The sequence below is a fragment of the Lycorma delicatula genome, chromosome 3 (assembly GCF_047948215.1).
Source record: "Lycorma delicatula isolate Av1 chromosome 3, ASM4794821v1, whole genome shotgun sequence".
Taxonomy (NCBI): domain Eukaryota; kingdom Metazoa; phylum Arthropoda; class Insecta; order Hemiptera; family Fulgoridae; genus Lycorma; species Lycorma delicatula.
This window is the reverse complement of record NC_134457.1, coordinates 224,170,983-224,192,289: the sequence shown is the minus strand read 5'-3', so window position 1 is coordinate 224,192,289 and position 21,307 is coordinate 224,170,983. Positions and strand designations below refer to the sequence as shown.

Sequence of the window (21,307 nt, the reverse complement as noted above, 5' to 3'; positions counted from 1 at the left end):
GTTCTGGTCAGTGAGAGAGCAAGGGATGTGGAAATTGTGATGAAAGAGCTGTATGCTTTATCGCATCCCAGTCTTATCGGAGTACGCAATAGTGATGAACCATTGAAGGATGCAGCCACACAAACTATGACAGTCATCAACAGAGCTGTTGTTACAGATAGTTAAGGGTGTGCCAGACGAGGAAGTCCCAGACCTGCTTATCAGGAGGTGGTCAGGGGAATGCTTTAAAAATTGTGAGGAGATAAAGAGGTCCATCTTTGAAGCCAATGGTGATATTTTAGCTACATATGACTTAGCGGAGGATGCAGAACAAGCCATGGTAGGAAACTGCTGGACAGGGTCGCCACCATGTGTAGGCTGGTGAGATAATCTAAGCTGAAGAGGGGTTAGCTGGTAGTGGAACAAGGCTAAGTGTTAATAGGGGACATCGAAGAAGATATCCAGGGCAGAATGTACACTATGGTAGTGGACACTTAGGCTGGGGAGAGAGTAGTTTCATAGGACTTGCAGAGAGCTGTAAAGAAAATACAGGAGATTAATGTCGAGGTTAAATATGGCTGTGGCAAAAAAGGTAGGTGCACTTCTTAAGAAAATGCTAGAGCACCATGGTAGAAGGAGTGGTGGTAATAGGGTTGTGCATCTGGATGAAGCAATAGCAGATGGGGCGGCGAGTAGATGGCTGCAGCAGCTTACGGAGCCCACCAGTACACTTGTAATTAAAGTAGAGGGGGCTATGTATGCAGACCTTCTCAAAAAAATGAAAAATGGTGTGACGAAGGAAGAGATTGGGGACTGTCCAAGGAGATTGGAGACTGTCCATCAGGACAGGTGATGGGGAATCCTTGCATATAAAGTGAGGGCCAACAAAGAAGAAGCTGAAGAGGTTCAGAAGATGTCGAGTAAACTAGAGGGTGTGAGTATCATAAGTGGATCACGTAGGAGAGGCCTCATTATCCTTAAGGATCTTGAGGAGGAAGTGGAGCTTCTAAACTCCATCAGTGAGGCGGCCATTGGCAACAATGGAAAAATGGAGGATATGAGGGTGACCTCCTTACCTCGGCCTTTGGTGGCATGAAGAGAGCCACAGTCGCAATGTCAGTGACAGTGTTAGCGGCCAGGAGAAGAATTCATGTGGGATGGATCCACTGCAAGGTGTCCCTGAGTACAGAGCCACAGAGCTACAAGTGCTTCGAGGTGGGGCACATGGCGGCCAGATACAGTAGGCCTGACAGGTCGGCCTTGTATCATAACAGTGGTGACGAAGAGTACCAGGCCATGGCAAAATGTTTGAGGTGTAGTGGAACTGGGAATCGAATTGGTAGTACTCTTTGTAGTACGAGATATGCCTGCAGTGAGAAACAGTTCTGCAGTTAAACACAAATAGGAGCAGGTCATGTGATGGCCATGCTCCTGGAATTGGAAAGGCGGAAGGGAGCAGACCTTCTGTTAGTGTCTGAGCTTAATTTGAGAAAGACAGTTGGATAGTAGATGGGTTGAGGAGTGTTTATGGGAGTGGTGTGCCGATCTTAATTACTGGTGAGAGAAATGGATTCATATGGGTTGAGCTTCCAGATGTTGTGGTCTTTTCTGTCTATATTTCGCCGAACTCTGGATAATTATGAACAATGCTTGGAGGATCAGACTGATGTGATTTACCCTACTTGAAAGGATGTAGTCGTGGGTAGTGATCTTAACGCAAAGAACGTGACATGAGGAGGACATGTCACAGACCATAGAGGGCAAATTCAGGAGTACATAGCCTATTTGTGGATGTCACGTTTGTCTCGCTGAGGTTGGCAGAAAGGTCATGGAAGTGAGAGGTGTTCACTGAAGAGCAGTTGTTGAGGGACCGTTTCTTTGTTTGGTTTGAGATTGGGGATGGTGGATCTTATAGCATGGCAGCTGACAGCAGGAGATTATGTTCGAAAGAGAGCCTAGCTAGGCTTAAGAAGTTGATGAAAGAGTGCCTTGGTTATCTGGAAAATGTCTTCCCCTAGCTACCTGAAGAAGGTGGTATCAAAGGACACAGAAGAGTCGCTGCACCATAGAAGTCTGCAAAGAAAGAATGTTATTGCTGACTGCTCGGGTGGCGGAGGCGAGAAGATGTTTATTAGGGCCAGGAGACAGCTACAGCAAGCCAGGAGAAAAAGGTATTGTGAGGACATCCTCTCACGGAGAAAGGAGCTGGCCAAAAAGAGGAGCACAAACAGGAGTGAAATACTTATCAGTAAGAAGAGAAAGTGGAGAGAGCTCTTGGACAGGTTGGAGAATGACATAACCCCAATTCGTAACTGGTAGATTTGGTAGGGCATTACCCACTCTTGCCGAGGAGGTTCCTAGAAACCAATTCGATAATTTGTTCCCTAGAGGTGACTGACCCATCTGTAGAGATAGCTGCAGTGGATATCCCTGTATTCACAATGGGTGAGCTCTGACAGGCGGCAGGGAAGCTGAACGCTAAAATAAGTCCCAGCCTTACTAACGAGGTTGTGGCTGCAACAGTAGAAGATGCTGCAAACCAAGTACTGGTGGCCTTCAACCGAATACTCCTGGATGTTTCTTTGCCCCCAGAATGGAAGGAGACCAGGGTGGTTATACTGAGGAAAGGTGGAGGAGAGGTAGGAGGGCCAGTCAGATACAGATACAGAAAATACATCTTTAGGGCCCAAGGTGGGAGGAAGACAGGATGATGATACGGATGCGGTTGGGAGAGGTTACCACAGATAATACAGCAGAGGTAATGCTGAAATAGGGAATAGGTAAGGGAGGTAACGCTGTAGTAAGGTAATAGGCAACATCATCCGAAAGAAGACCATGGAAGAAGTGGAAGATGGGCGAGGAGTGTTAGCATTAGGGCAGGGAGGACAGCCCTGTTCAGGAGGGGTGGGATGCACCGGTATCCCACCTTCAATGATTGAACGGAGACTCCAAGGATCCTTAGGTGGGGAAAAGAAAAACTGAGACCCAGTCTGGGGCTCCAGATTAGAGACAGGCGCTATTACATGAATGAGACCCAGCCATTGGATGGGGTGCTGTCAGAAATAATGTAGCCGAGTCTGACATGGCCTCCCAGGGGAGTAGAGGCAACTGGCACCCTAAAGGTCATGTTATACAGGATTGTGGATCGGGCCTTGAGAGGAAGGGAGTTATATAAAAAAAAAATAATAATATTGATGGGGGAATGTGAAGGGTCTGAGATTTTCCAAAAGGAAATTATATGCATACGTCATAAATTCTGTTCTTTTATATGCAGTAGTATCATGGGAGCAGGCCCCAAAGGTCGATGTTAACAGACGAGTTATGGAGGGGGTGCAATTTTGTAGCAATTGTAGGGGAGTGCAATTTTTTGTAGCATCTGTGTATTCGTCTGTCTCTATAGAGGCAGTGTTGTTCCTTGCGAGAATACCTTTGATCTGGCTGTTGGCTAAGATGCGGATCAAGGTAATCAATGGTGATAAGAGACAGCAAAAAGGGCCTTAATATAAGATTGGCAGGACAAGTGGATCTTATTGTCAACTGGTCGTTGGACCCATCATTTAATTAAACTAGAACCCTGGGTCAGTAGAAGAAGCAGAGTGTTGAACTAGTGGTTGGTACAATTCCTAACAGGTCACAGCGTGTTCTGCACGTATCTTCATGGCAGGAGGCGAACTTTAGACCCCAGTTGCTTGTACTGTGGGGAGCATGATGCCTGGTTGTTGGACCCATCATTTAATTAAACTAGAACCCTGGGTCAGTAGAAGAAGCAGAGTGTTGAACTAGTGGTTGGTACAATTCCTAACAGGTCACAGCGTGTTCTGTACCTATCTTCATGGCAGTAGGCGAACTTTAGACCCCAGTTGCTTGTACTGTGGGGAGCATGATGCCATGAAACACGTTCCATTGTCCATGATGGGCCATTGAGAGGAATCGCTATGAGAATTATTGGGCCGCTGGAGGTGGATACCATAGTTGGTCATATGTTGGCTGGAGCCAATGAATTTTTGGCTGTGGTGTATTTTGTCACAGACATTCTTTAGATTAAAGACAGTGATAATAGTGCAGCGAGGGGGTAAAGGACAGCCCCTCATGGAGTCGTCGTTCATCCAGGCTTGCCGGAATGGGCGGCGGTGGCGAAGTGGAGGGACTCTGGATCCCTGAAGTTGAGGTATGTGGGGAGTTAAGAAAAGACCCGAACCAGTGGGGGAAATCAGTTTTGGCATTTTGGCATACCCCAGTAGAGTGGGCAAAAAATGAAGATCCAACTGGCAACCCGACCTAACATGCCAGACCTATTGTTGGAAGGCAGGAAGGGTTATTAGAGTTAAAGGATACCCTATGCTGTTCTACGCTTAAATGTGGGTCTGGCGTAGGAAAAAAAAGTTAAGTTAGGTAGGTGGGCTTTTTGCATTGAGCAAGAAACAAAAGCAGTATTATTGGTTCCTGTTGCAACATATAGACAAACCACCTTATTGCCTACCATACAAAAGTATATTCTTCCCGGTACAATAACTGTTAGCGATTGCTAGAAAACATATAATTGCTTGCAACAGGAGGGCTACCGACATTTAAAGGTGAACCACAAATATAATTTCATACACAGACAATCAAGCATACATGGGAAGAAGTGCCTTTAAACGTTCTTCAGTACAGAAACTGTGAGAACCACTTGCATAGGCATCCTGCAGAGTTCTTTTTCAAAAGAAAATACAAGGACTACAAGACCAGAGTTCATCATTTACAGTCCAGTCTTGCCTCATTGTATCCTGACTATATGATGAAGTTTCCCAAAACAGCCGATAACAAACCTACTGCCATTACAGATTCTGAAGAAGAATACTAAGGTAATTTCACTCTTCTGATTTTTGAAACTTGTATTTTTATTAATTATATAACATATTTTTCAACATACTTCAATTTGAAAAATATTAAGGTCGAGGATGTTCAGCCTCACAATTACCAAAATATTTTTAAAATTACGGTAATGAAACCAAGAGTAATTAAGCTAGGATCTGCTGACACTAAACAAACGCAGTTTGGCTACTATAATAAAAGTAACAATTTTATACATGAATATACAATATATATTCACCACCTAAATAAAATAAAAAGAAAAATGTATTACCTTTTGTAACAACGCAACTAATGGAGTTACAACATCATCAGACACCATAATTTCACACATATCTAAACCACCAGCAATACTAACATTTCTGAAAAAAAAAAAGAAGACAACTAGACACTTATAATATCTACTATTGTAAGCACTTAAATATATAATAATGAGTACAGACATTATAAAAATCTATCTAAATTATTTCCATATTTTTACAAAACATTTTTTTGAATAAAGGGATTTCAAACAACAATACCTGTGAAATTATTTGTGAAATTGCCTAAATATAAAACTTAAATGCAAAATTTTACTTAACCAAGACATCTTATTAAATAGTTGTTTGTATGTAGATCATACAATTACTAGTACAAATTACATATTTCATGCCTCCAAACACATGAAAATATTTCTGGGTAATCCTTGACAGTAAAAGTGCAATGTAAGTTCTTTAAATCTGTATATATAATCAAACTTGATCCATCTAAGTACAGAAATTAAAAGGTAAATAAGATGACATGTTATTTTTTCATAACCTTTACAACAGCGCTTTCGTGGCAACCCAGATCTTCAGTTGTAATTTTTGTTTTTTAATTTTTATATCAAACTACATATTAAACTCGGACAGTTAAAATATATATAATTTTTTTTTGATAATGTATGATATTTATTTTTTTATCAAATTAAAATTGAAAATCAAGAATTAAAATATAACATTTTTTTTTTTAATTCAAAGATCACAACTTAAAACTTTTTTTTTAAATATACAAATTAAATTAGGGAAATTAAAAACTACATATATAAAATATGATGTTAGAATTGATAAAATTAAAATAAATAGGATAAAATATACTATGTGTCTTGGTCTTGGCTAGCCAATGTTACAATACTGTATGGATTAAATTAAATTGGATTTATGCACTATCATTATTTTTATCTGAATAAGTACTGCCATCTACTACAGCCCTTATAAGTGTGTCACCTTCATATCACGTTCTTTAAATTAACTGAGTTGTGCTTGCTGCATAAGACAAGTCTTACAAGTCAGTCCTCATGTGTGTGTGTGTATGTGTGTGTGCGCTCAAGCGTATATATAAATACACAAAATAGTAGATAATGGAGGTTTTCACTGAAAACATTGATGAAAGAATTTAAGAAAACTGGCGATGCCATGTTACCATTGTCTTTGAAATTTCCTGATGTTTCACGATCTTTGATTTATGAAGTTTTAACTGAACTGTGCTATAAAAAATTTTGTACCAGATGGGTGCCGATGAAGTTAACTGACACACACAAGGTGCATGATTTTCTTATTCGAATGTCAAGACAAAGCAGCAGTCAATGTAGTGGCGGCAATCTTCATTTCCTAGACCAAATAAGTTCAAAAAAGAATTCTCAGTAAAGAAACCTATGACAAAAAGGGTGTCTTGCTTATTGAATTAGTAGTCATGGAACTTCTGTGAATGCCAATAAAAAACACAACACAGGAGGGTATGTCGCACGATTTTGTTTTTGTATGATAATACCTCCACCACATTCAATAAATCAGACAGTGAAGCAACTGAAAAAATTTTATTGGAAAATCTTTAATCATCCAACCTACAGCCCTGACTTAGATCCCAGCAATCTTTTTCTTCACCTTAAATAGTGGCATGCTTCACAAAGGTTTGCTCATGATGACATTAATGCGTGGTTTAAGTCGCTGGCAGTGGAATTTCTAAAAGGAGTAATGAAGAAGCTAGTGAAATGCTATAAAAAATGTGTTGAAGTTGAAGACAGCTACGCAGTAAATAAATGTATTTTTTCTGTGTAAGAAAAATATTTTAAAATATTTTTCAGTTTTGTATTTATTTCAAAATGGACCTTACTTTAAATACGTGCATTTTAATAATGGTACAGAAGAATGGCGGGAGTTTCAATATTTCTCCCTACAGATCGCAGAGTCTGGACAATGTCCCTTGCTGCTGTATCTTTCTATTATCAGGCGGATTTCATCGGTTATTTAGTGGCAGTTATAAATTTTAAGTTTTATTTATGGACGAATTTGGTAATTTGGGTTCCTATCTGTATGAACCATTGTGAAATTTGTTTACTCGTTTTGACCGTGGGAGACTAAGCTTTTGAGCCCAGTAATCCTGGCGTGATTCCCCTTCAGTCCATCCGCTGAAGTCCTTTCAGTACCAGCACCTATGGGCTAGCAGGCGTGCACCTACCAGAGCCCTAGTTATTTGGAGGAAGAAATGCCCCGTTCTCTGGAGGGAGTTGCATATGCTGACGAAATGAAATTAAGGTCTCTTTGTGGGACGGTGTGGGGTGTTGTCTAGCTTTTTATAGTTTTAACAAAATTTAATAGCGAAAACGGTCACTTTCGCGACCGGATATTCGGGCAGTCTCCATTTATTTGTTACGCAATATAGAGGCTCCTAAGCCTGGTTTGTCATTTTTTTGACTCTTGTACCGCCTCTTCACGGTGGTTCGTTTAATAAGGCATGAGGCCGTTTTCTTATACCCTATGGAGTACGGACCTCTCTACAGATGTCCCGAAGATGGCCGTGTTCGGACACGGCCACTCTCCTGAACAGTCGTCTGCGTGCCTGCGCCACCCCCACCTCGGATACGGTGTGTAATCCCGAATCGTAGCGAAGAGTGACGTTTCTGACGAACCACGGTGCCCCAAATATCGTCCGCAACGGTATGTTTTGGACGGTTTCTAATTTCTTTTGAAGCGTTGAGTTCAATAAAGCTCCCCTTTATTGGAGGGTCGTCAAATGGCCCTTCCTGAACCAAAATTGCTAAGGCTGTACTCATTTTCCCAAATGTTGCCTAATCTCTCCACGAAAATCCTTTCGAATAGCTTTGATAACACTGGTAATAAGGAAATCGGCCTGTAATTCTGGGGAAAGAGCAGACTTTTCCCAGATTTGGGTAGGCATACCACCTTTGCAGTTTTCCAGCAATTCGGAAAATATCCAACGTACAAAATTAACGTGAATAGTGTGGTTAGGGTCGCTATAAGAGCGGGTGGAACATTCCGGAATGCGTGGGCACCGATCACGTCAACACCCGGAGCCTTGTCGGAGCTTGTGGTTTTGACTGCAGCGGAAACCTCCGCCTCAGTGACTTGATCTATTTCTAGTGGGGCGTCCTCCACCTGTGATAAATAAAATACGAGGAAGGACTCCACCTCGATTGTGTGGTCGTCGTTCAGGGCTGGAGGGGGTTTGGAGTAAATTGGTTCTCCAGGGTGTCGGCGAAAACCTCCGCCCTGTCCGCCTCCGAATATGCCAGAAGGCCTCGTTGCTCCACAACCGGGTGGCGGGGCTTCTTTCCTTTTAGTAGTTTTTTGTTTAGCCTGAACACCGGGGAGTGGTCATCTGAAACCGAGGCGAGGTATTCATTCCACGAATCCTCTCGATATTGTGCCAGCAGCTGTTTCACTCTGTCCGTTTGAATATAAAAAGCCATTTTATCATCGGGGGACAGGGTGATTCGGTATCTCCTCCTCAGTCGGCGCTTTTCTGCTATAGCATCAGAGACGTGAGGTGGGCGATTATTACGAATAGGCCTCGTGTCTTTTCCGTAAAGCTGTTTGACAGAGCCTTGGTCATTGACGATGTGACGCATTTGACCGTGTCGTCGATTTCCTCCGGTGTGATCAGGAGTTCAGGATGCGCTGGTCTGTAATCCCGTTGCAGAGTTTCATGAACCTTTTCCAATTCACTGACCATCGGGGTATAGTCGGGGGGGGGGGGGGGTCTCGGCCATCCCCCTTCTTGGCCCAACTCCAATAAGACAGGAGAGTGGTCCGAGCTGAGGTATTCCAAGACTCGTGCTTAGCTTTGAGGTCGCCCATGAGTATCATGGGCCCATCCCAATTTTCTAGCACGGCATCTAAATCTGCGCCGGGTACCCCTGAGTTTGGTTTATTATAAATCGAAATCAGGCGATACACCGTGCCTAGATGATCCACATGTACACAAGTCTGCTCCATTATGTTAGTGTGGAGGTCGAACCGCTTGTGTATATGACGTCTGTGGACTAAAATTGCGGTTCCGCCGCTGCCAAGGCGTCCGGGTCGTACTGGCCTATCCGTCCTATACGTAAAGTAATTCCGAATGTTCAGTTGTTTGTTCGTGTTCAGACATGTCACAGGCAACAGTATCACGTCTATTAGTAGATCCTATGCCAGACGGCAAAGTTCTGCCGTCTTGCCTACTTCTGAATTGGCGTTGCACTGTAGCAGTCTGAGAGTTTGCCTAACCATACCTAGATAGCAGGTTCATGAGGCACTCTATGATGGACTGAATACAGTCCTTCAGAGATTTTGCTTGGAGAAGACGGGGCAACATTGCTAGCATTTCCGGTAGGACATCCTTAATTGTCACTTGTGACAAGAAATCCGTACTGGAACTCTCCTTCGGGAGTGTGGTTATATTAATTTTGCCGCTGGAGGGACTGGGAGTCGTTAACGCCTTTTTGGTAGGGCGTGAGGCTTCTGGGACCTTGGTGTGTTTGTCAGATTTTGTGGGTTTGGCACCCGCCCTCTTTGATTTTGCCGATTGTTCGGCTGCCTTTTTTCCTGCGGAGCAGACTTCGTCGCGGGCTTGCTCGGCTTTTTTGCCTCCATCTTTCTTGTAACTATTACCGATTTAGGCTTTGTTGGTGTGGAGGTAGGTGATTCCCCTTTTAACACCGTCACCGTTGCCACCGGTAAAACTACCTGTAGCTGGGGGCTCGGTTTTCCCCCTCCGGCAACTCGTGCCCTGCTATGTCTGTCAGTAACAGCGGACGTTTTCTGGGTCCCCTTTTCCTTGTTCAGCTGCTCCTTATAATAAGGATAGCCCCTGTAATTGGCCGGATGCGGCCCCTTACAGTTTGCATACGAGGCAGGCTCTTCGCGCGGCTTCAGACACGTCGCTGTGTCGTGGTCTCCACCACATTTCACGCAGAGCTGTGCCCTGCGGCAATAGTTTGACGAGTGGCCGAACTTTTGGTATCTGTGGCATTGGGGTGGACCCCCTCGAGACACAAATGCGGTCACCTTAATTCTACAATAGAATATGTTTTCCAGGTCATAAATGCCCCCTGGTGGCTGGCGTTCGTTTTAAGGCGACGAGGCACGTGGGGGTCTCCCTTCCGTCCGCTTTTTAACTGAAACTGCCTCGTAACCGAGCGAGGTCAGTTCCTCTTTTACCTCTTCCTGGGTGGCCCCATAAGAGATGCCCCGGATAACCACTTTGAGCTCCCTATCTTTTGGGAGCTGAAAGGAGTGAAAAGCGACTTCCTTGGAATGCAGAAAACTCTGTATTTCCCTGAAGTCGCCTTCCCTGCTTAGCTGCAGCCTTACAGAGAGGCCGGTACTTTTGGCTACCAGGCGCCAAGTACGCTTTTCGCAGACGAGATTGCTCTCGCCTGTGTTGGCCACTCCTTCGGGCAATCCAACATGATATGTGGGATTTTCTAATAACACTAACACTAACACTAATGCAGGAGCACTATTTAACACAACCTTTCATGTTCACTTCTCAACAGAGACTCCATTTTAATAACAATACTCAATAGATATTTTTTTGGAATAATACTTTCATGAGCTTGTTAAATTTAAATGTTTTTTTCATTTGATATTTAGTAAATTATATATGTTTTAAAAATTTATCGTATTAGTATTTTTCAACTTTCATAATTCTAGCCCATGGATTGGGAGTCCAGCTGCAGGCAACAGGAAATGACTGCAGGTTACAGAGAGAAGAAAGATCATTACTATGATGGTTAGCAACAAATAAGGAACAATTCATCAGTATGAGGTGTGGTGGGATGCTGCCTAAGGAAAAAAAATTTTTTGAATTTGTGTATAACACAAAATCAAAAAATATTAGTGCAGAAGTAGAAAAAAGATTGTGGAACTACAACTAATGTAGAGAAATATTGAAAGCCCCATAGTAAAAAGTGCAGAAGATTATGAGGTAAAAATGATATATGAATAAATAGATGATCTAATGAAATAATGCAAGAGATGATTTTTTTACAATACAGGAGATGGGAACGCCATGGTACCAGGACGAAGAAAAAGTTGATAGAGGCTAAGGACAATTCAAAGGTTGAATGATTACCTCTCTCTCTTTTTCTGTTTAGCCTCCGGTAACTACCGTTAAGATAATTCTTCAGAGGATGAATGAGGATGATATGTAATGAGTGTAAATGAAGTGTAGTCTTGTACAGTCTCAGTTCAACCGTTCCTGAGATGCGTGGTTAATTGAAACCCAACCACCGAAGAACTCAGGTATCCACGATCTAGTATTCAAATCCATGTAAAAATAACTGACTTTACTAGGACTTGAACGCTGGAACTCTCGACTTCCAAATCAGCTGATTTGGGCAGACACGTTCACCACTAGACCAACCAGGTGGGTTGAAAGATTACCTAGATTTTTAGAACTTTACATTAACCAGAATATTTAACTGGGAAACACCTTATTTAAAAAACATAAAACAAAAAGATACATGTGTGAGACTCACCAGAAGAAACAGGAAGATATCTGACAGATTATATAATGGCTAAGCAGAAATTTCAGTACCAAATTATGGACTAACTGCAAAACACAGCTAGGAGCAGATACTGATTCTGACCACAATTTGGTACTAATGAAATATGGGGTTAAAGTTAAAAAAAAGAAAAGATGGGATAAAGATAGACTAAAAGAGAATGATATGAAATTAAAATCTGAACAGAATATAGCTTGCAACCTACAAATACAATTAGAACAAACAATTCAGTTGAAATAAAGTTAAAGATGGAAATAATTAAGGCAAAAGAGAAAGTATTATTTAGAAAAGTAATATTACCTAAAAAAATCTGTGGATAACTAAAAAAAGAACAGTAATGGGTGAACATAGAAAGTAAAAACATGCAAAAGGTATACATAGAATTTTATCAAAATATGAAAATTAAAATTAATAGGACTTGAAGAGTAGCAAAAAAACCTGGTTGACGGAGAGATACTCAAAGGAAGAGAAAAATAAGATAACTGGAAAGATAGAAATTAAAAAACAGAAATACAGGAGAAAACAAAACCAAAATATATTAGTAGACATAGTACCAGAGGTGTAATGGAAAACGTTTGCTTCAAAAAAAAAATGAAAATAGGTTGTAGGATGGTAGAAAGGCTGTACAGAGAAGGGGAAAAAATGAATAATTTTACAGATGACTCTACATTATGCTTCTAACTTACCCCACACAAATTTTTTTGACCTTAAATTTAACATAAATCAGAATTGTGAACATAAAATGTTCACAACATTTTATGTGAACATAAAATGTTCACATGCATGTCAGATACACTACTACAGCATATCAAAATTTCAATGAAATTGAAACAGTAGTTATAGAGATTTTAAATAAACATATAACCTACAGGTTGTATATAAACATACAACCTATAAATAAACATATAAGAAAACCACAATTTAAGTGAATGTATTTCCACTCCTCATACTTTAGAATGAAGAGAAAATTCATTTTCATCTCCCACTCTTACCATGTGACCAAAAGTAATAAAACTGTACTATTCTTCAAAAAATTAAAAAGATTTCATCCACACCTATTAATTTTAAAAATTATCAAAATTACCTTAATGCACCAGCAGCTGCATTTCTTATGTCTGATCTTGAATCAACAAGAAATGGAGCAACACTCCTAATAAATCGTTGTTGTAAATCTCTACTAACAGAATGAGTAGGGTCATCTAAAATAGTTTTATCTTCAGTAAAAAACATTTCTGCAAGTCTCCTTAGACCACATAAATTTTCCTCAGAATCTGGTACCTGCAACTTGAATTCAAAGAATTGTTGTATTTGAAAGTCATAAAAATGCTCTAATCTCTAAGAATTTCAGTTTCACCTTAATAAATAATTACAATAAAAAGTAACAAAGCTGATAAAATGATATATAACAAAAATATATATTAAAAAATCTGTAATTTACAAAAAGACTTCTACACAGAATGATGTGAAGACTAATAAATGAATAATAGCATTGATGAAGGTCATTTACAAAAATCTAGATTGTAGGGGCTTTATACTGATACAGCTTTGATAAAAGTATTTGTTACAAAAGATAAATAAAATTATTCTAAAAGAATATTCACACAAATTTGCAGGATGTATCTGTAGGCACATGTATCCTATGTAATGGAAGTTTGGAGATCATTTGAAATTACTTCAAATTTCATAAACGCTTAATATTTTTCGTTATCACAAGATTAAAAGGCACGAGATTCTTAAGTATTTGTTCCCACCAAATCATAAAAATTTTATTTTGATCTACATAGAAGTTGAGCTTGTATTGCAGCTCATTCCAGCAAACCAGCTTGGCTTAATAGACAGAATCTTACAGTTCAAAATAAGTTTAGTATTAACAGAAACACATAGTAAAAAGAATTGCATAGCATTTCTAATGAAGCTCAAGGAAAACTATTAATAAGCCCTTACTAAAAACCTTAGCTTTAGTTAAGGATATGTTAGGTCATACTTTTGACTAAATTTATTATGTACTCTTGTTTATGAAATCCCATAGCTCACTGAACTTCTTTCACAAGTAATGATAAAATCGGTGTTGGTGGCTCCATACAAACAGTAACCTTTTTTAATGGGACCACAAATTCCTGATCTTTTAGCCAATTAATGACCAAGTTTGCTATACGCTTTGGGTCTTAAACTGGTTGAAAAATGAACAGTTTGCTTAAATTGCGTTCGTCCAGATTTGGATTTTGAATCTTTTTATAAACAGTTTTTAAAATTCTTTACAACAAAACCAGAACAGATATAAAACCAAAAAGAGTTTTTGGTTTTTATGGCAAAACTTAAAATGATAATTGTACATCAAATTTAGTAAATAATACTAAATAACAGTCGACTGAGACAGCATTTCTTCCTAATGCCCTAGTCAACATATCATTTTGCATACAATTTTCAAATTAACTGGACTTTAACTTTCATTTTTTTTTTTGTTCACTTAGATGCAAATTTAAGACCTATAATGATCAAATCCATACCTATATTGATTTTTAAAAACAGTTCTAAAATATGTAAATAGCAATTACTTTTATTTTTATTAAAACTTTCAACAGATCTCAACTTTCAGAGATGACAGATCTCAGGCAGCAAATTATATGAAATAAAAAGAGAGCAAAAAGAGTTCAACATAACTTAAAGAAAAAAAAACTGCAGCAGAAAAGAAAATTATCAAAGCAACGGACTATTTTCTAAGACAATGGAATCAGAAATCAGGGGCTCAACAGACTGATGAAAGAGAAATTAAAAAACAAACTAAGAACAAGAGAGTAAAAGAAAGTAACAAAGACCGAAATAGTGAAAAAAAAAGTAAAATTGAACAGCTTGTCCAATGAATATCTTGAACAAGAAAATCTAAGAATTAAAAAAAAAAAATGTATTCAAGTACTTAGAGAAAGTCTGACAACATGAAGGAGAAGCTAACAACTAGATCATGATTTCAAAATGATAAAGAAAACACTGACCAAGTAGAAATAAAAAAACCAAATACAAGTGATCAAGTTAAAAAGCTCAACAGAGTGCTGACTATGTTTACAATGAAATTACAAAATTATATGACAATCCATTACAGAGATTTTTAATTGGTCCTAAATATAGACTACCCTCCCATATGACCATATCTCCTCACCTCCTTGTCCAATTGTAACCAAAATTAAATAGCATCAGTGATTGACATTCAAAGATCATCATAGAACATTTCATAAAGCAATCACCTAATCCGGTCTGAGGATATCAAGCAAAATGATAACTGATGAAAAAAAGCAAAAAATTAGGCTTATTATCTCTCACTCCTGAATGAAATTGTCCAAATAAATAAACAAAGTGACATACTAATGTAGCAGAATCAACTAATAAATACAATAATATGAATTTGAATTAAGAAACAACAAAAAAATATTTTTGTCCTTACCCTTTATGGGAATTTAAATAAGACCTAACACTATCCCAAGGTATTGGCACCCATGATATACATATGACATATCATGGATCTGTCATATGTATAATAAGTTCATATATGTCATATTTATATGATAAAAGTCCATATCTCCTAGCTACTTTGACCAAAATTAAATGGCATCAATGCCTCACATATACAGCTATCCCAAATCTCATCCAAAGAGGCCCATCCAGTGTGGGGATATATCACAAAAAAATAGGACAACTTACATACTTTTAGATTTTTACAATGCTACAATTGTGTCTTTTGGATAACAGGATCACAAAACATCATACTATGCAAAAATCCCAACATGAAAATTTGGCCTTATCAATTTAGGGATTATGTCCTCCTATAAAGTATATTTCTCTAGATATACAGTATAACTACATAGCTGGGAGAGTAATAACCTTGTGGCTAGTTGACAACACTTCCATCACAACTTTTCTGCAGCAAGATTTCATTTCTAAGGAAAGATTTGAATTTACATTTAATTGTATCAGATCTAATAAGGGTATTCATTAAAAAGCAATACACAGAAAATCTGCTATCAAGATGGAAATTTGAATAAAATTCATTTATAGTTGTAAAAGAAATTATGAAGTTGGCAAATGTGTTACTACTGACAAACGGTTTTTCTTTCTTTGAAGATATATTTTCAATAAGTATACGTCAAAAAAATAACAGTTTATAAATTTAAAATGTTAACTGTACATAAAATTTAGTAACTAACACTAAATCTACATCATATCTCTGCACGGGGACTAGCAGTAGAGGGCTGAGGAAAGACCAGGTTCTTTATTGTGGATCTCAATTGCAATGTACAAAGGTCAAATAGAAATAAGTAATGGACAACTGGTCCATGTCCACCTCACTGACAACTTCTATGCTGAATTAATTATATGGACTGACCATTTCAGGAACTTCATGGAAAAAAATCTCTTCTTTACTACTTCAGACAAAACATAGACTACTTTGATGACTCATCAAAACACTTAGAATATACATTAAGATTCTTCTATTTCTCACACCAGTGTAGAGCCAAAAATGATTGAATAATAAAATGCTACAAATACAGGTGTAAATGCATTCAGTTCTGTGTCTGAATATAAGTGCCTCAAGAATGAACAATGACCTATGCACAGATTTAAAATATGGCTGATATGAACCCCTTATCATTTTTTAATTAAAAATTATTAGATTATTCTATCACAGTCATATACATAATAATATGAAATCGGTATTAATGTAGTAGACTATGTACTGCTGTAGTTAGCTCTTAGATGGCGCCACTGAAATTCTACACTGGAATAAGAAAATAAATAAATAAAATTATAAATATTAATAAATAATTAATAACATTAATAATAATTATTATAAATAAATTTTATTTATTTTCATTTCAATATAGCATTTCAGTGGCGCCATCTATAAAAGTTAATTTTCGTGGATGGTCTACAGTGGTAGATCACCTACTACATTAATACCATGAAATTTATGACTCACAATATATTAATGTTATGCTATACCAACATATCCAACATTAGAAAAGAGAATATAACATCTTACTCATACAGAGGCCATTACAAATATTTACATTCCTCTACAAAAATAAAGGAAATATTGCTGGGTCAGTCCTACCTATAAAAGAAATACATGGAGCTTTAATCCTTAATAGAAATAGGAGTAACAACCATTTGGGTGGTGTCAACAACTAATTTGTAGGGAACTCTAGTTGAACCTGTGTACTCAATCCTCTTAAACAATAGTGGAAGTAAGTCGGACTGTCAATAAGTTTATTCATTAAAATTTTTCTAGAATACTAACAAATACAGGTTTAATATTTTAAACAATTTGAAAAAATATTAAATCATTCTTTTAAACAAGATTGAATTACTTTATCCTAAAATGATATGCAAACAAATACACGTGTATAAAATGTATGCTAAAATTCTTAAACACCTTAAAAAAAAATATATATATATATATAATGTCTTGAACTGAATAGTAGTAATATCTAGAAATTGTAAAGGTAAATTTAATATTCAAATTTTATATTCACCTTTTTTGATAAATATAAATAAATTATTAATTATTCTTAATATTTAAAATTTTTATGTGGAAGAATAAAATGAAATATTACAATACCAAAAATGAACAAATGAATTATGAATATTAAAAAAAAACTACTCCATAAATAAGCTCTACACTTGACTTTATATATTGCAATAAAATACTAATTAATTTTGCACACATCCAGAAAACAAGTCTAAAAAAATAGTCGTAATTCTACTGGCGGTATGATTATTTTAAGAATTTTATAATTACAACCATGTGTAAGAAATAAATATAGAAATTTTAAACTCTATATTACCAACATTCTCAAAAAAAAAATTAATCTGATGTTTGAAAACTAGTAAAGTGGGTTTCAAATCTATACAAATGTATTGTAACGAATGACAAAACATTTCTGATAAGACGAAACCAAAACATTGCCAGAGTACGATTGAAGAACGGTACATGCCATAACCTCAAATACTTTGCACATGTACAGAAATAGGTAATATAATCTATATACAATGTGTGCAAGAGAACATTGTATAACATAATCGTTTTTAAAATAGTTGGTTAATGCTGCATCATGATCAAATGAAAAGCTCAGCATACTCTAAGTAACTTTAATTAAAAAAATAAATAATACATACTTGATCCAGTAAAGAACTAAGAGAAGATTCAATTCCAGTCGGCATTTTGCAGTTATCTAACTCAACTTCCGTGCATTTAACAGTAATTATCCCAGCTGGCGAGGGTCTTTGCTTAGCTTTTTTCACCTTACTCTTTCCCATTTCGTTGGTAAAAAAAAAACTACAACAGTACGGACTTAACAACACACGAACTGAAGACAAACCAAAACGTACTTGCCAGAAAGAAGGCAATTTGCAGTCATACCACCCATTCTAAATTTTATACCTATCAACTTTTTCAGAATTTTTTTTGCTTCTCGAGTTTCTATTTTGTAGCACAACTGCGTGATACTGACCAAAAAATGTATAACGTCTGAAATAGATAGTTTGTTTAAACTATTTATTTAACTATTTTTATTTAGTTTAAACAAACTATTTATTGATACACTCTAATAATGATCCTCAGTGTTTCTTCGTTTTGTAAAAATCTTAAGTGAATAAAATTTCTTTATGTTATTTTTTTTTGTTTGTTTAACCTCCGGGTCCACCGTTAGGCATGAGTCTGAAGCACCGTTAGGCACGGGTTCTGAAGCATGAGTCTGAGGTGAATGATTTGTAGCGTGTGTGAAAATGCCATGCGTGACAGGGATTCGAACCCGGGACCTCTAGATGAAAAGCCGAGACGCTACCACTCGTGCCACGTAGGCTGACCTTTATTTCCTATTAGACTTATCGGTAGTTCACTTTTACGTCAGGGCTATTTGTAAGCCTACTGGGCTGGTCTAGTGGTCAACTTGTCATCGCAAATCCAATGATTTCGAAGTCAGGGATTCTTAGGTTCAAATCTTAGTGAAGGCAGTTACTATTATTCGTATTTGAATACTTTTTTCTGTTTAGCTTCCGGTGATTACCATTCAAGTATTACTTCAGAGAATGAATGAAGTTGGTATATATGAGTGTAATCTTCTACAGTCTCAGTTCGACTATTCCTGAGATGTGTGATTAATTGAAACCCAACCACCAAAGAACACCCGTATCCACGATTTAGTATTCAAATCCGTATAAAAGTAACTGCCTTTAGTAGGACTTGAACGCTGGAACTCTCGACTTCCAAATCAACTGATTTGGGAAGACTCGTTCACCACTGGACCAACCCGGTGGGTTCGCATTTGAATACTAAATCGTGGATCTAGTGCACATCTCAGGAATGGTCAGCCTGTGGACTGTACAAGACTACACTACATTTACATTCATACATATCATCCGCTGAAGTTATACCTTACGGTGGTTCCAGAAGCTAAATAGAAAAAGAAAGGGCTATTTGTTGGCTTACCATATTTTTTTGGGTTCAAACCCAGGGCAAATTTTTAAAATTACCTAAGTCTTAACAGTTTATTGAAACATTAAGCTTTATTTATTGTTGTATTTCTTAAGACATGACTTTTTCAGAAATAGTTTGTTTTAATTACATCATAATATTCACAACAAAAAAGTTCTGAATTTATTTTAACATTTAGCAAATGTATAACAGTAGATACTTAAAGTCTACCCCTTTCTGCAGACCAGATGTTACCCATGATTGAAAAAATTCTCTCAACTGGGGCAGATGTCCCAGGCAAAGACATCACAAACTCAAACATTTTATTAATATTTCAACATGAAATAGCAGTTTTGTCAAACACCTTTAAAATTGCTTTCTACCTTTGTTCAATATTATCTGGTACTTTTTCAGAACTTAAACCACAACCTACCCTTTCGTTTTGAATTACCTGGTTCTACAATGTATGTTCATGAAATAGGTCATCAATATTTATGGAATCTTTTATAATTTCATTTAACAACTTGCGCACTCTTCTAATTCAGACCAGACAATTTCAGTTTGTAAATTATCCACTGAAACTTACTAACTTAATCAAAACTGGTTCTCCACAATCGCAAGTATTGTATAATAGAATTATAAAAATTGTCTATATTTGAGAAGAAGTTTTGTTCCTGAACATCATTATTTTCTTTTAGAGTACGTAACAATTCTTTAGGAGAAATGGTATAAATCAGTGGGTTTTATTTTACTGAAGTTGACAAATTAATTCAGAATATGTCTGAGATGCTTCCATTGCTGTGACAGAATTAGCTTCCAATTTCAGAACTACATTATTAAATATTTGTAGAGTACCGTATAAAAATGTCAAAAACAGTTCACTTTCTAGATTTAAAAAAAAAATCAAATAATAATTTTGTGTATTTGTCGCAAAATAAGAAGTATATTTTAGGACATCAAAAATGGAAAGAATTCTTTCTACTGCAGGTAACAAACTAAGGAACCATGTGCTGTTATGAGGTATTACTTTTTTGTAATCTGTTACCACAAATTCACAGAATTCTTAAAGTTCTGTTACTCTTAGTGCATGTATGTGAAAATATTTATAATAATAACTTTTATATCCAGGGGTAGAGAATATTCATATTTTTCTTTCAAAATCTCCTTTCTTGAATTTTTTAAGAATGTTGTTTTCTTTTTTCTCCCATTATACTAATAAAAATTAATTGTATAAGAAGAATATATTAACTACGTTAGTTTTGCCATTAAATTATTCATTAGTAAATAATGAGTAGTCATATTATGACTATGAAGTTACATAAAATTATAAATGGATAATAATGAATGAAAAGCTAAACAACATACTGAAAAAGCCAAAAGAAAGGCACACTGCTGAAGGTAGACGCAGTAACATAAGAAAATGAAGTAATTATTTACTATTCAGGATGCCACGTCAAATTTTTTTTTCCTACTAATTGGTATATTAAAGATTTAATGTTTTAAAGAGTGAGGAAACCATTGTTTTGGAACTGTTTGAGGAAGAAACAGCTGTCTATGATAGCAGGTTATGCGGGATAAATTCCTGCATTACTGGGTAATTGTAAGTCAAATAGAAACAGGAATTATGTCTTCACGGCTTGCATACGAAAATAAGCGGGCTGGCAAGAAGGGATACTGACAGTGGAGATGTGGAAAGCGGATTCACTTTTCTTTGGTAACTAATGTCTTGTCAGAGTAAGAAGTTAAATTTTTGGTTGCACAACAAAAAATTTCTCACAAAATGTTTGTCTCATTGAAGGTAATTAGTAACTTATGATCGATGAAATCTATTTGGAAGTGTATATTAGTCATGGAAGTGCCCATTCCATTATCACAAGACTTTTGACACAAAATCAGAAACAGGCCCAAAGGCTCCTGAATTAATTTTGACTAGAGGGAATTTTTTTTGCTTTGAATAGTCCCATGTTGAGACATGGATTCATCACTACACTCCCAAGTTAAACGCTGAGAGTATGGAACGGCATAGAATGACGAGCCCTGACCTTGTAAACAAATTTGATCTGTAAAGGCTAAAATGTGTTAATTAGCTGGAAAAGTTCTCCCAACTGAATTCTGTAACTGGAAACGTATATTGCTCGTTGATTTTTTCCACAAATGTCGTGCTGTGAATGCTGCTTCTTATTGTCAGCTCTTGGAGAAAGTGAAAG

At 37.1% G+C, this 21,307-nt stretch overlaps 1 protein-coding gene across 1 annotated transcript in view; it reads right to left on the bottom strand.

Annotated features, from left to right (window-relative positions):
• The window catches only part of LOC142322475 (HEAT repeat-containing protein 3), an 83,524-nt gene extending 65,482 nt beyond the window's left edge, over positions 1-18,042 (bottom strand). The window contains exons 1-3 of the mRNA XM_075361592.1: positions 17,804-18,042; positions 12,720-12,919; positions 5,105-5,192 (exon numbers count right to left, since the gene is read on the bottom strand). Coding sequence (XP_075217707.1) covers positions 5,105-5,192; positions 12,720-12,919; positions 17,804-17,944 — 429 coding nt within the window. The 5' untranslated portion in view covers positions 17,945-18,042. The remainder of the gene's footprint in view (positions 1-5,104; positions 5,193-12,719; positions 12,920-17,803) is intronic.
• Between the last annotated feature and the right edge of the window lie 3,265 nt (positions 18,043-21,307).